Below are 12,698 nucleotides of genomic sequence, written 5' to 3'. Positions count from 1 at the left end.
CAAAAGGGTGGAGCATTGTTTTATAAGCCGCCTGCCGAGTTAAGATGCCTGCTGGGTTGATATCTCCGGCTCGTCCCTCTCTTCTCCTCCGGCTGTTCCCAAGACCTGGAAAGTTGATGACTTCCAGTCGATGCCGCTCAGAGCTTCGAACTGAGCTTCCTCGTCAATTAACCCCGCCGGGTCAATCTCCGGGGCGAAGGTGTGCTGACGAGCCGGCGGGATTAAGCTGAGGGCTTCATAGCGCGGGGTCGGGATCCTCTGATTTTCCGCGTTGTAACCCGGCTGGTACTTGGTCAGGTCTGTGTCGTTTCCAATGAGAGTGGCCACCGGGCGCACGACCTTCACGCAGGCGGCAAAGTCCCTTTGGTCGAAGGCCGTGTCTTCTTTCAGACTTGGATAGCCGAGGGTGATGTCTGCCGGGTCTAACTCGGGCAGGAAAGCCTTGGCCCGGCTCAGCGCGGCGATCGCTCCGGCTCTTGCAGAGGCCCGTCGCAGCTCTTGGATACGTTGAGGCAGAACGGCGAGCCGGCGAAGAACCTCCGCCAGGTGAGTCGGCACCTCGTTGGATAGGGCCACCACAGCCAAGGCACGCTGTGACCCGGTGTAGAGTTGCTCCACCAGGGTGTACACGGCCTTTAGCTTGGTTACCACACTCTGGTTGAGGTTGGCACTTCTGGGACCTGTTTCACAGAACAGGATAAGCCGCCGACAAGGGTGAGTTATGAGGCATCAAAATTTTAAACTGGATGAAAGCCGGCGGATGACTTACCGAAGATTGTAGCAACCATCTGAGACACTTGGCGCTTTAAGCCGGAGAGTTCGGCCGTCTTCTCTGACAGGGCCTTCTCCGCCTGTTCGGCCCGGTTCACCAGCGCGGCCTTCTCTTCGGCCCAGGCTTTCCGTTCAGCATCAAATTCGGTCTTCAGCTTTTCTTGAGCGGCGATGCTGGACACAAATTTGGCATTTGCCTTCCGGGTCTCCATTTCTTGCATCTTCAGCCGGTTCTTGAGATCAGAGATGTCAGACTCAAACTTCTTGCCGGCAGCCTACATAAATTTCCGGGTTATGGCGTGAACGGTTACTATGCAAATTTAAAGTCCCAAGCGTTTTCCAAGCAAAGACACTTGGCACTTGGGGGCTAATGCATATTGAACGTTTCTATCTACAAACTTCCGGTTCAATTGAGTAAGCCGGAACCTAAATCTACAATCATAAGTCGTCGACTTGGGGGCTAGCATGGTAAAGGTAACTATGCAGTAAGTAAGAGGACAGAAGAATAATACCTCAGATTTCTGCTAGATCTGGTTCACCATGGCAATCTCTGCGTCCCGGCTCTTGTGCACTTGGCTGACGAAGCCGGAGATGATCTCACCAATGTTCAAATTGGCGTAGTCGGTGAGGTCCAGATTCACCCGGCGGGACTCTAGCAGCTCCCCTTTGGCGGAGCACTTGGCCAGCGCAGTAGGTCTCCCCGGCTCAACAAACTCCGTCCGGGTGATTACCATGTCCGGTTCATCTGCTGGTTAAGCCGAGCTGGAGGCCTCCGGGTTAGCAGAAGCTTCTGCAGTTGCCTTGACGGTTGGAGCGGTGGCTTCAGGAGCGGAGGCAGCTGGCGGTTCTTGACCTACTACCTCCGGCTCAGGCAACTCCGGCTCTTCGACCGGCTTAGTCTTCTTCACCCTCTTGGTGAGCTTGGCCTGGGCACTGAAAAGACAGAAAGGTTAAGCACAATAGTGTAAGTAAAGACAAAGTACAACACGAGGTGATTATCATTACCCGGGCACGGTCTTGAAAGCCGGCAGGCTTGACTGCATAGAGTCGCCAGAAGAGGGGGAAGTTTCCTGATAATTTGAGTCAGAGGAATTAAGTGGTTGACGTATAACACCCGCCAAAGGATGAAAAGGGTACAAAGTTGAGATCACCTCGGTCCGGCGCTTCCTCGACGCGTCTGGTAAGCCGGAAGAGAGGTCGGTGTCCTTGTTGGTCCGGGTGTGCTGCCGGCTCTCATGAGTCTGTTGCTTCAAAATAAATTGAGGATCTTGATAAGCTAAAGGATGTGAAAAGCTTACTTTCCGGGTTACCCTTCGGACTTTCAGCCTTGGCAAGGGCTCCGAGTCGGAGGAAAGTGACATTACCTCTTCAACCACCGGGTTACTTGCTCCGGTGTCATCCTGTTGATGAACAAGTGTTGGTAAGGCGGACAAGAAATACACAATAAACACAACAAGAGCTTACAGGTTCAGGGGTTACCTCTGACTCGGAGCTGTTGCTTAGTTGCATCAGCTCCGAAGCAGATGGCCTACTTCCCTTCTTGCGGGGAGCGGCTTTCTTGGCGGCTTTCTTCGCCTTTCTGGCCTTCTTGGCCGCCTCATGGTCATATTTGACCCACCAGAATTTGTCATCAGCCTGAAAAATACAATGATGATTTTTTAAAAGATTCAGATGAAGGTTATCTATAGACAAAGATAAAATGTTCAAATCAGTGGCTTACTGCTGGGGCTGGGTTGATCTTGCAGAAGGGGGCTAACCCGGTCCTCCCGCAATCTGCCAGGCTCTTGTTCAAGAGAGCCTTGGTCATCTCCTCTGCAACATCTTCAGGAAGATCGTTGCGGCTGTGTCTCTGGGGGTCATCCTTTCGGCCCGTGTACTCGCACATTAAGCCGGGGCGGCGGCTCAATGGGATCACCCGCCAGGAGATCCAGACCCGGACCAGATCGATTCCGTTGAGACCATTGCCCAGAAGAGCCTTGATCTTGTTTATGGTGGGGAGCAGAGGCTGGCGCTCCGCTTGAGTCAGCTTGTCTGACAGTGGGTGTGTTGACTCCAGACGCGAGGGGCGAAAGCCGGGCAACGGACTTTCATCAGCCGGCGACGTGTCTTGGCAGTAGAACCACGTCAGATTCCAGTCTTTGGGGTGGCTTGGCGGCTCTGCGTACGGGAAAAGGCAGTCCCTCCGCCGCTGAATGGAGATGCCACCTAGCTCCAGACTTGGCCCATTGGCGCACTCATTCTGACGGTTCAAGTAAAAAAGCTCTCTGAAGAGCAGCAGACTAGGTTCTTCTCCAAGGTAAACCTCGCAGAACACTTGGAAGTTGCAGATATTGGACACTGAGTTGGGTCCTATGTCCTGAGGTCGCAGATCGAAGAAATTCAGAACGTCTCTGAAAAACTTTGAGCCGGGCGGTGCGAAGCCCCGGCTCATGTGATCCGCAAAAATGACCACCTCTCCGTCCTTTGGCTGTGGTCTCTCCTCTGACGGGTCAGGGGCACGGTAGGACAAGACATCCTTCTTGGGCAGGTGGCCTGACTTGACAAAATCCACTAAGGTCTCATTGGTGACGTTGGACCTCATCCAATTGCAAGTGATGGAGGCCTTAGGAGCTTTGGGAGGCATGGTGAAAGTCGGCAGCCTATGATAAAAGGAAACGTCCAGTTTAAGTATAAGCCGGAGGAAGGTTATAGTTCAGTGTTAAGTGGCGGCTTACGGAGGGGCCTAATGATATATATCTGAGTACATTGAGTTATCTAAGCCGCAGAAAAGATGTCAAGAGTAATTCAATTTGTCTATGGCCTTATCACAGATGAGCCGGAAACTTCTATGGCACATGGTTTCCTTTGAGTCGGAAGATTCTACGGGGCGTGGTTTCTTTAAGACGGAAACATAAACCGCCGTGACTCAATGAGTGCAGTTTTTTACTAAGTGTGGTGAAAACAAGTTTCACACTTTGCGGTAAATATTTTGGATCAAAATGGTCGGGTAAAAAGAAAATTTCTAGACCTAAAAGCAGACGCAGGGGAGTTCTTGAGCTCGAATGAGGCCTTTATGCAGTGAAGGAGGGGTCTACTTGCGTGTGAAATGGATGCTAAAACATCTACCGCGGTGGTTCTATACAAGGCTAAGATCAAACAGGGGCAGTAACAATGAGAACTACCGGAGCTTGTGGGTGACGGCGACGAACACGGACGAACACGGATGAACCCTACTGCAGATCTGTTCTACGGGGTAGTGAGGACATACCGGTGCTGAAGAGGTGCGGGGGTCGCCGCCGTTTGTCTGGACCGAGTCAGGGTGATGCAGCGGCCAAGGTTGACGAAGACCGGGGGCGCGGCGGCGGCGGTGGAGTTCGAGCTCGAGCAGAGGAACAATGGCGCGAGGAGGAAGAAGAGTGGCTGAAGGCCCGTCGGGCCGGCCTATTTATAAGGGCGAGCTCATAAGTGGGCGCGAGAATCAAGGAGACCACGGCGTGGTTATCTCCCCACGAAATGCCTTGATTTTCGGGATGACAGTAAAGATAAGATCCGTTGCGGATCTGGCGGAGTAAAAAACAGGCTTAATGGAAGATGACGTCACGGCGGATTACCCGGAGTCCAGAGGATGACGTCACGCCGGGTTATGGCCTTCACACAATTGTAAGCCGGAGATTTTCTGTCGAAAGGATTGAAGATTGACATGAGCCGGCTCAAATCAATCTGGGGCCTAATGTTGAGGATATAGACCTTAGAGTCACCCGCCAGGAGGGGCCGGGTTACTCATATGGTCATTACCAGAAGCCCGGCGCCAAGCTTGAAGACGGTGGGCCAAAGATGGGCTTAAGACCCGGATACGGCTTAAGGCCCATAGTTACAATCATTATCATGGTAGAACTTGTAGTGTAAGGCAAGAATAGTTGAGAGTCCGAGCCGGACACTCTTATGAGCCGGCCGGGACTCTGAGAGCTGCTGGGCGTCAGCCTCCCTATATAAAGGGACAACCCGGCAGCGGTTTAGGGACAAGCAAGATCTCATCAAGAGCCAGGCATAGCAGTTTAGCTCCCTCGTCATCGAAACCCTAATCAATACCACCTCAAACTGGACGTAGGCTTTTACCTTCACCGTAAGGGGCCGAACCAGTATAAACCCTCGTGTTCCTTGTCCCACTTAACCCCTTCAAGCTTCCTAGTTGCGATGGCTCCACGACTAAGTCCTAGTTCGAGGACATCTGCCGTGACAATTCCACGACACTCGTGATGAAACCATTCGGTTGTTTTCTCTCAATGAGAAGAGCGAGTTGAATGCTATTTCTCAAATTCCAGTCGTTTGTGAGTATCAAGATGTCTTTCCAGAAGAGCTTCCGGGTATGCCTCCTCACCGACCAGTTGAGTTCGTTATCGATCTAGAGCCTGGCACGGAACCCGTTTGCAAGCGTCCATACAAGCTTGGACCAAAGGAGATGAAAGAATTGAAGAAATAGCTCGATGAACAAGAGCGCCTGGGTTTGATCAGACCGAGTTCATCTCCATGGGGTTGTGGTGTTCTTTTTGTCCTGAAGAAGGATGGCACGGACCGACTTTGTGTCGACTACCGTTCATTGAACAAGAAGACAATCAAGAACAAGTATCCACTTCCCAACATCAATGAGCTATTCGAGCAACTCAAAGGTGCTAAAGTATTCTCCAAGCTTGACCTTCGTATGGGTTATCATCATATTCACATTCGTGAAGAAGATATTCCCAAGACAGCATTCAGAACAAGCTTTGGTTCTTATGAATATACTGTCATGTCTTTCGGCCTTGTCAATGCTCCTCCAACATTCTCTCGAATGATGAATTTCATCATCAACCCCTATACCAATGAATTCGTCCTGGTGTATCTCGATGATATTTTGGTCTTCTCCAAGAATAAGAAGGATCATGCCAAACATTTGCGATTGGTGCTCGACAAGCTCAGAGAGTATCAATTCTATGCAAAATTTTCCAAATGTGAGTTTTGGCTTGATGAAGTTCTTTACCTTGGTCATATCATCTCTGCCAAGGGCATCGCTGTTAATCCCGAGAAGGTGTCTGCAATTGTGAATTGGGAGCCTCCTCAGAATGTCAAGCAGCTCCGCAGTTTTCTTGGTCTTGCAAGCTATTGCCGAAGATTCATTGAGAATTTCTCTAAGATTGCAAAGCATCTTTCCAACCTCCTCCAGAAGCATGTGAAGTATGTCTGGACTCCTGAGTGTGACGTTGCGTTCAGCACTCTCAAAGAGAAACTCGTCACAGCTCCTGTCTTGACTCCTCCTGACGAATCCAAGCCATTTGAAGTTTTCTGTGATGCTTCTCTTCAAGGTCTCGGTGCTGTGTTAATGCAAGAGAAGAAAGTTGTGGCCTATACCTCTCGTCAGTTGAATCCCAACGAAAAGAACTACCCCACTCACGATCTTGAGTTGGCGGCAGTTTTCCATGCATTAATAACATGGAGACATCTCTTGTTGGGAAGAAAAGTGGACATATTCACCGATCACAAGAGTCTCAAGTACATCTTCACTCAGCCCAACCTCAACCTCAGGCAAACTCAATGGGTCGAAATGATTCAAGAGTACAATCCGAGTATTGAGTATACTCCAGGCAAGGCCAACGTCATTGCAGATGCTTTGAGCAGGAAGGCTTATTGCAACAGCTTAATTCTCAAGCCCTTCCAACCAGATCTTTGTGAAGCTTTCCGCAAACTGAATCTCCAGGTTGTTCCTCAAGGCTTTCTTTCCAACCTCATAGTCTCTCCTACTTTGGAAGATCAAATTCGTGAGGCACAACTCCTGGATACCATGGTGAAGAAGGTGAAACGTGGTATCGACAAAGGTCTACCCAAATACAAGTACTATCGCATTGATGACCGAGACACCTTATTCTTCGAGGACCGGCTCGTGGTTCCTAAAGGTGATCTAAGGAAAGTCATTATGAACGAGGCGCACAATTCTCTTCTTTCCATTCATCCTGGAAGTACGAATATGTACCATGACCTCAAGCAGTCGTATTGGTGGACTCGAATGAAGCGAGAAATCGCTCAATTCGTGAATGAATGTGATGTCTGTCGAAGGGTGAAAGCAGAACACCAACGACCAGCTGGTCTCCTCCAACCTCTTGCTATCCCAGAATGGAAGTTTGATCATATAGAAATGGACTTCGTGACTGGATTTCCCAAGTCCAAGCGTGGAAATGATGCTATCTTCGTTGTCATTGACAAGCTTACAAAAGTGGCTCATTTCCTTCCAATCAAAGAATCTATCACAGCAGCTCAGTTGGCAGAGCTATACACCTCCAGGATTGTCTCCTTGCACGGGATTCCACAATTGATATCTTCAGATCGTGCAAGCATCTTCACTTCTAAGTTCTGGGACTCCTTCCAAAAGGCCATGGGCACCAACATTCGCTTCAGCACAACTTTCCATCCTCAAACTAGTGGCCAAGTCGAGCGAGTCAATCAAATCCTTGAAGATATGCTCAGGGCTTATGTCATCTCTTTCGGTATGAAGTGGGAAGATTGCCTCCCATATGCCGAGTTCTCCTACAACAACAGCTTCCAAGAGAGTTCGGGCAAGGCCCCATTCGAGATTCTATATGGCAGAAAGTGTCGTACTCCTCTCAATTGGTCAAAGACTGGTGAACGCCAACTTCTTGGCAATGACTTAATCACAGAGGTTGAAGAAATGTGTAAAGTCATCCGTGAAAATCTCAAAGCCGCGCAATCGCGCCATAATAGTTACTATGATAGCAAGCACTGTGATGTGGCTTTCGAGATCGGAGACCATGTCTACCTCCGCGTCTCTCCAATGAAAGGCACTCGTCGTTTCGGTATCAAAAGGAAGCTTGCCCCTAGATACGTGGGTCCTTTCAAGATCATTGGCAAAAGAGGCGACCTCGCCTATCAACTTGAGCTTCCCTCCAACTTCGCGAACGTGCACGATGTGTTCCACGTGTCACAGCTTCGCAAGTGCTTCAAGAGGCCTGAGCGCACCATCAACTTTGAAGAGATTGATCTCCAAGAAGATCTGTCTTATCATGAGCACCCCGTTGCTATTCTTGAAGAAACTGAGCGCAAGACACGCAACAAGTCAATCAAATTCCTGAAAGTGAAGTGGTCGCACCATTCCGACCGAGAAGCCACCTGGGAACGTGAGGACCACCTCCGTTCCGAATATCCGGAGTTCTTTCAGTCCTAGATCTGGGGACAAGATCCTCTCGTAGTGGTGGAGTGTTGTAACACCCCGGATGTAACTTCCCATATTTGTAACTCCAACTCTTGCCATTTTCGGCTATGTGTTATGATATTCCCTTCGTGGTCGGGTTTTGTTTTTCGTTTTGCATTTTGTTGATGCCATGCAGCTCATATCATGTCATCATGTGCATCTCATTTGCATACGTGTTCGTCTTATGCATCTGAGCATTTTTCCTGTTGTCCGTTTTGCAATCCGACACTCCCACACGCACCGGCACACCCCTCTTGTTTCTTTTCATGAGCGGGTGTTAAACATTCTCAGAATGGACCGAGGTTTGTCAAGTGGCCTTGGTATACCACCGGTAGACCACCTATCAAGTTTCGTTCCATTTGAAGGTCGTTTGATGCTCCAACGGTTAACCAGGTAACCGCAAAGGCCTTTTGTGTGTTGCAGCAAAACCCCCCTCCAAACAGCCCAATAACCCATCTAAGTCACCTCCATGCTCTCGGTCGTTCGATCACGATCATGTGGGCGAAAACCGTGCCTCATTTGGACTCTCCTAGCTCCCTATGCCTATATAAACACCTCCCCCTCCGAAATCCGGGTCCAAACCCTAGCCACGCTCCATCCGCGCGCCGCACCCGTCTGCCTGGCGCCGGACGAACCCGCCGCCGCAGCCCGCACCAGTCCGCGAGCCGCCACGTGGTGCCCCCGCCGCCCGTCCGCCGCCAGCCCGCGAGGCCCGCGACCGGCCCCCGCGGCCTGTCTCGTCGCCGCCCGGGTCGCCCGCGCCCCGCACGCGCCAGCGCCTCCCCGCTCCCGAGGCTGCCCCGCCTCCCGTCGCCGCTTCCCCGCCGCCGACCGCCGCCGTTCGCGGCCGCCAGCGCCCGTCCCCGCCGCCGACCGCCGCCGTCGCCTCCGTCCGCGTCGACGCCGACGCGCCCGCACCCGTCGCCGGCCGCCGCCGCCTCCCCGTCCCCGTTCGGCGCCTCCTCCCTCTCCCTCGAGCTCCTCCGGTTGCCGCGGCTCCGTCTCTGGTGAGCCTCGAGCCGGTCGATCCCGATCTGCCCGAGAGGTTGACTTTCCCCTCTCTCCGATTTTCTCCAAGTCCCGGAAATTCTTGCATTTTGTTGCTCACTTCATCATGCCATAACTCCTTGCACATAGCTCCGTTTCATGAGTATAATATGTCGAAATGTTCGCCTCGAGATGCTCTTCATTTTGTTCCATTGTGACATGCTCATTTGAGTTCATCTTGATGCTCAAACCTCCGGTGCAAGAGTGCTATATGATATTTACTGCTGTTACTTATCAGAACTTGGTGTTTTGTTATTTTTGTTGCATTTGATGTGTGCATCTTATGGGCATGAGCTCTGAATGTGTTTTTATCTATGCCATGCCATCCTTACAGAGGTGTATGCCATTTATTTTTGTGATCTATGTGGTGACTAGCACAAGCATGCAAACTAGGCTTCGTGATGTTTCTGTTTTCAGTGACTTTGGATTTTCACTGTCTGTACTGTTGTTATTTTGTTGCTATGTATCCTTGTGTCTACAGAGAGATCCATGCTCCTTTTTGGCATGTTCAGTAAGTATGTTTTGTAGATATAGTTGTGCTTTATCCATTCATGCCCCTGTTTGCAATTATGGAGTGACCTAGCATGTCTTAATATTGCTCTACTTTTGCTATAAAATATTCCTGGCAGATTGTTAACATGATATTCAATTTTGCCAAGGTTGTTGTAGTTGATCCATACATGCTATGTATTTGCTTTTGCCATGGTTGGCTTCATAAACACTCAATCTTGCTGTAGGTATGCTTGTTTCATCATGCATTGCTTTGTGATGAGTGAATCAAGCTCACCAACATGCCCTTATAATTTCTGTTAATGCCATGCTCTGTTTTCTGTTAAGTCTGAAACCTGTTAACGGAACTTGCTATGTTTACATGAGTGCCATCATATCTTCTGATCCTTTTTGGCTCATGGTCAGTAAGGGACTTTTGTTATTTGCATGTAGTAGATTCATTCCATGCCTTGTTTTGCTATGTTGAGTTCTTGTAGTATGTGTTTTGCTTGCTCTGAACATTGCTACCTGATGCTGTTTCAGCCATGTCCAGTAATTTCACTAAGTCTGTGATCCTGATATCTTTTGCACTTTTTCCATTCTTGTTTGAACCTGTTATTGTGTGATCTAGCCGTAGCTCAGTGTTCATATTTTGTGAAGTATCTCCTGTAGATCACTGTCATATGCTTCGTTGCTATGTTGGAGTGCCGTAGCATAGTTACTTGATGTATTCTAAGTGCTATCATGTTGTTAATCGCAGAATCGTGCCATTCTTGTTTTGCTTGCCATTTGCAAACCGTGCCTCCGTTTCCGGTGATCTTTATATCGATTTCGACCGAAATTATCTCATCTTTCCAGTGGCATACTTGGTTTGCCAAGTTACTGCCTTGTTCATCCTTTTTCTTCCGGAGCACGCATACGCATCGCATACCACATCTCGCATATCATGCATGTTTTGCATCATGTTGCTTGTGCATTTCCCGTTTTTGATTGTGGTTCCATTGCTTGTGTTCTTGCTGTGGGTAGAGCCGGGAGACGAGTTCGTGAACGAGGAACCTGTCGAGTACGCTTACGAGGATCAAGCTTTCGACAACTCTGAGAACCTTGCAGGCAAGATGACCATACCCTCGATATCACTTCTATCTTTGCTTTGCTAGTTGTTCATTCTATTGCTATGCTGTGTTCTTTGCAAGATGACCATACCCTCGATACCCTTGACAGTTCGCCTTGAATAAAACTCCTCCAGCAAGGCCCAACCTTAGTTTTATCATTTGCCACCTAAGCCTTTTTCCCTTGGGTTTTCGCGAGCCCGATGGTCATCTTTATTTAAACCCCCGGACCAGTGCTCCTTCGAGTGCTGGCCCAAACCGAGCGATGTCCGGCACCCCCTGGGCAACCAGGGTCTATGCCAACCCGACGTCTGGCTCATCCGGTGTGCCCTGAGAACGAGATATGTGCAGCTCCTATCGGGATTTGTCGGCATATTCGGGCGGCTTTGCTGGTCTTGTTTTACCATTGTCGAAATGTCTTGTAAACCGGGATTCCGAGACTGATCGGGTCTTCTCGGGAGAAGGTTTATCCTTCGTTGACCGTGAGAGCTTATAATGGGCTAAGTTGGGACACCCCTGCAGGGTATTATCTTTCGAAAGCCGTGCCCGCGGTTATGAGGCAGATGGGAATTTGTTAATGTCTGGTTGTAGAGAACTTGTCACTTGACTTAAATTAAAATACATCAACCGTGTGTGTAGCCGTGATGGTCTCTTCTCGGCGGAGTCCGGAAAGTGAACACGGTTTGAGTTATGCATGAACGTAAGTAGTTTCAGGATCACTTCTTGATCATTTCTAGCTTCGCGACCGTTGCGTTGTCTCTCTTCTCGCTCTCATTTGCGTATGTTAGCCACCATATATGCTTAGTGCCTGCTGCAGCTCCACCTCATTACACCATCCTTTCCTATAAGCTTAAATAGTCTTGATCTTGCGGGTGTGAGATTGCTGAGTCCTCGTGACTCACAGATTCTACCAAAACAGTTGCAGGTGCCGACGATACCAGTGCAGATGACGCAACCGAGCTCAAGTGGGAGTTCGACGAGGAACGTGGTCGTTACTATGTTTCTTTTCCTGATGATCAGTAGTGGAGCCCAGTTGGGACGATTGGGGATCTAGCATTTGGGGTTATCTTATTTTCATTTGGATTTTGACTGTAGTTGGTCTATGTGTGCAATTTGGATGATGTATGAATTATTTATGTATTGTGTGAAGTGGCGATTGTAAGCCAACTCTCGTTATCCCTTTCTTGTTCATTACATGGGATTGTGTGAAGATAACCCTTTTTGCGACAATACCACAATGTGGTTATGCCTCTAAGTCGTGGCTCGATACGTGGGAGATATAGCCGCATCGTGGGCGTTACAGCAGGCGCCTCGGGCTTGGTACCAGCGTATCGCAGCCTTCCTACAGTCTTTGGGCTTTCGGTCCACTCGCTCTGATGCCTCACTTTTTGTGTATCATCATGGAGCTGACACTGCACTGCATATCTGCTGCTCTATGTCAACGACATCATCCTCATGGCATCCAGCCCCGAGCTCCTTCAGCAGCTGACAACTCGTCTTCGTGATGAGTTCGCCTCAAGGACTTGGGGCCTCTGCACTACTTCGTCGGCATCGAGGTGGTCCGACGGGCTGACAGTTTCTTTCTGCATGAGCAGCAGTACGCCCACACGCTTTTGGAGCGTGCCGGCATGCTTAACTGCAAGCCGGCGCCCACCCCCGTCGACACGAATGTGAAGGTATCTGCTCTGGAGGGGTCTCTTGCGTCCGATGCAGCATTCTATCGCTCCATTGGTGCTTTACAGTACCTGACGCTCACTCGACCCGACCTGCAGTACGCTGTCCAGCAGGTGTGACTTCACATGCACGCCCCGCGTGACTCTCATTGGACCATGGTGAAGCGTATTCTCCGTTACATACACGGCACCATGTCTTTGGGACTCACCCTGACGGCCTCCGCCTCCACCGACCTTGTTGCCTACTCGGATGCTGACTGGGCAGGCTGCCCCGACACCCGGCGCTCCATGTCCGGCTATTGCGTCTACCTTGGGCCCTCGTTGATCTCTTGATCATCGAAGCGGCAGCCCACGGTCTCTCGCTCCAGCGCCGAGGCAGAGTATCGGGCCGTG

The 12,698-nt window shown here is 50.1% G+C and overlaps 1 protein-coding gene across 1 annotated transcript in view; it reads left to right on the top strand.

Moving 5' to 3' along the window:
• Positions 1–12,425, top strand: part of LOC141027335 (uncharacterized) — a 31,395-nt gene extending 18,970 nt beyond the window's left edge. The window contains exons 2-3 of the mRNA XM_073504336.1: positions 8,575–8,994; positions 12,228–12,425. Coding sequence (XP_073360437.1) covers positions 8,575–8,994; positions 12,228–12,425 — 618 coding nt within the window. The remainder of the gene's footprint in view (positions 1–8,574; positions 8,995–12,227) is intronic.
• The last annotated feature ends 273 nt before the right edge of the window (positions 12,426–12,698 follow it).

This window comes from Aegilops tauschii, chromosome 7 (genome assembly GCF_002575655.3).
Source record: "Aegilops tauschii subsp. strangulata cultivar AL8/78 chromosome 7, Aet v6.0, whole genome shotgun sequence".
Classification (NCBI taxonomy): Eukaryota; Viridiplantae; Streptophyta; class Magnoliopsida; order Poales; family Poaceae; genus Aegilops; species Aegilops tauschii.
The sequence above is the reverse complement of the archived record's forward strand: the minus strand, read 5'-3'. Positions and strand labels throughout refer to the sequence as shown.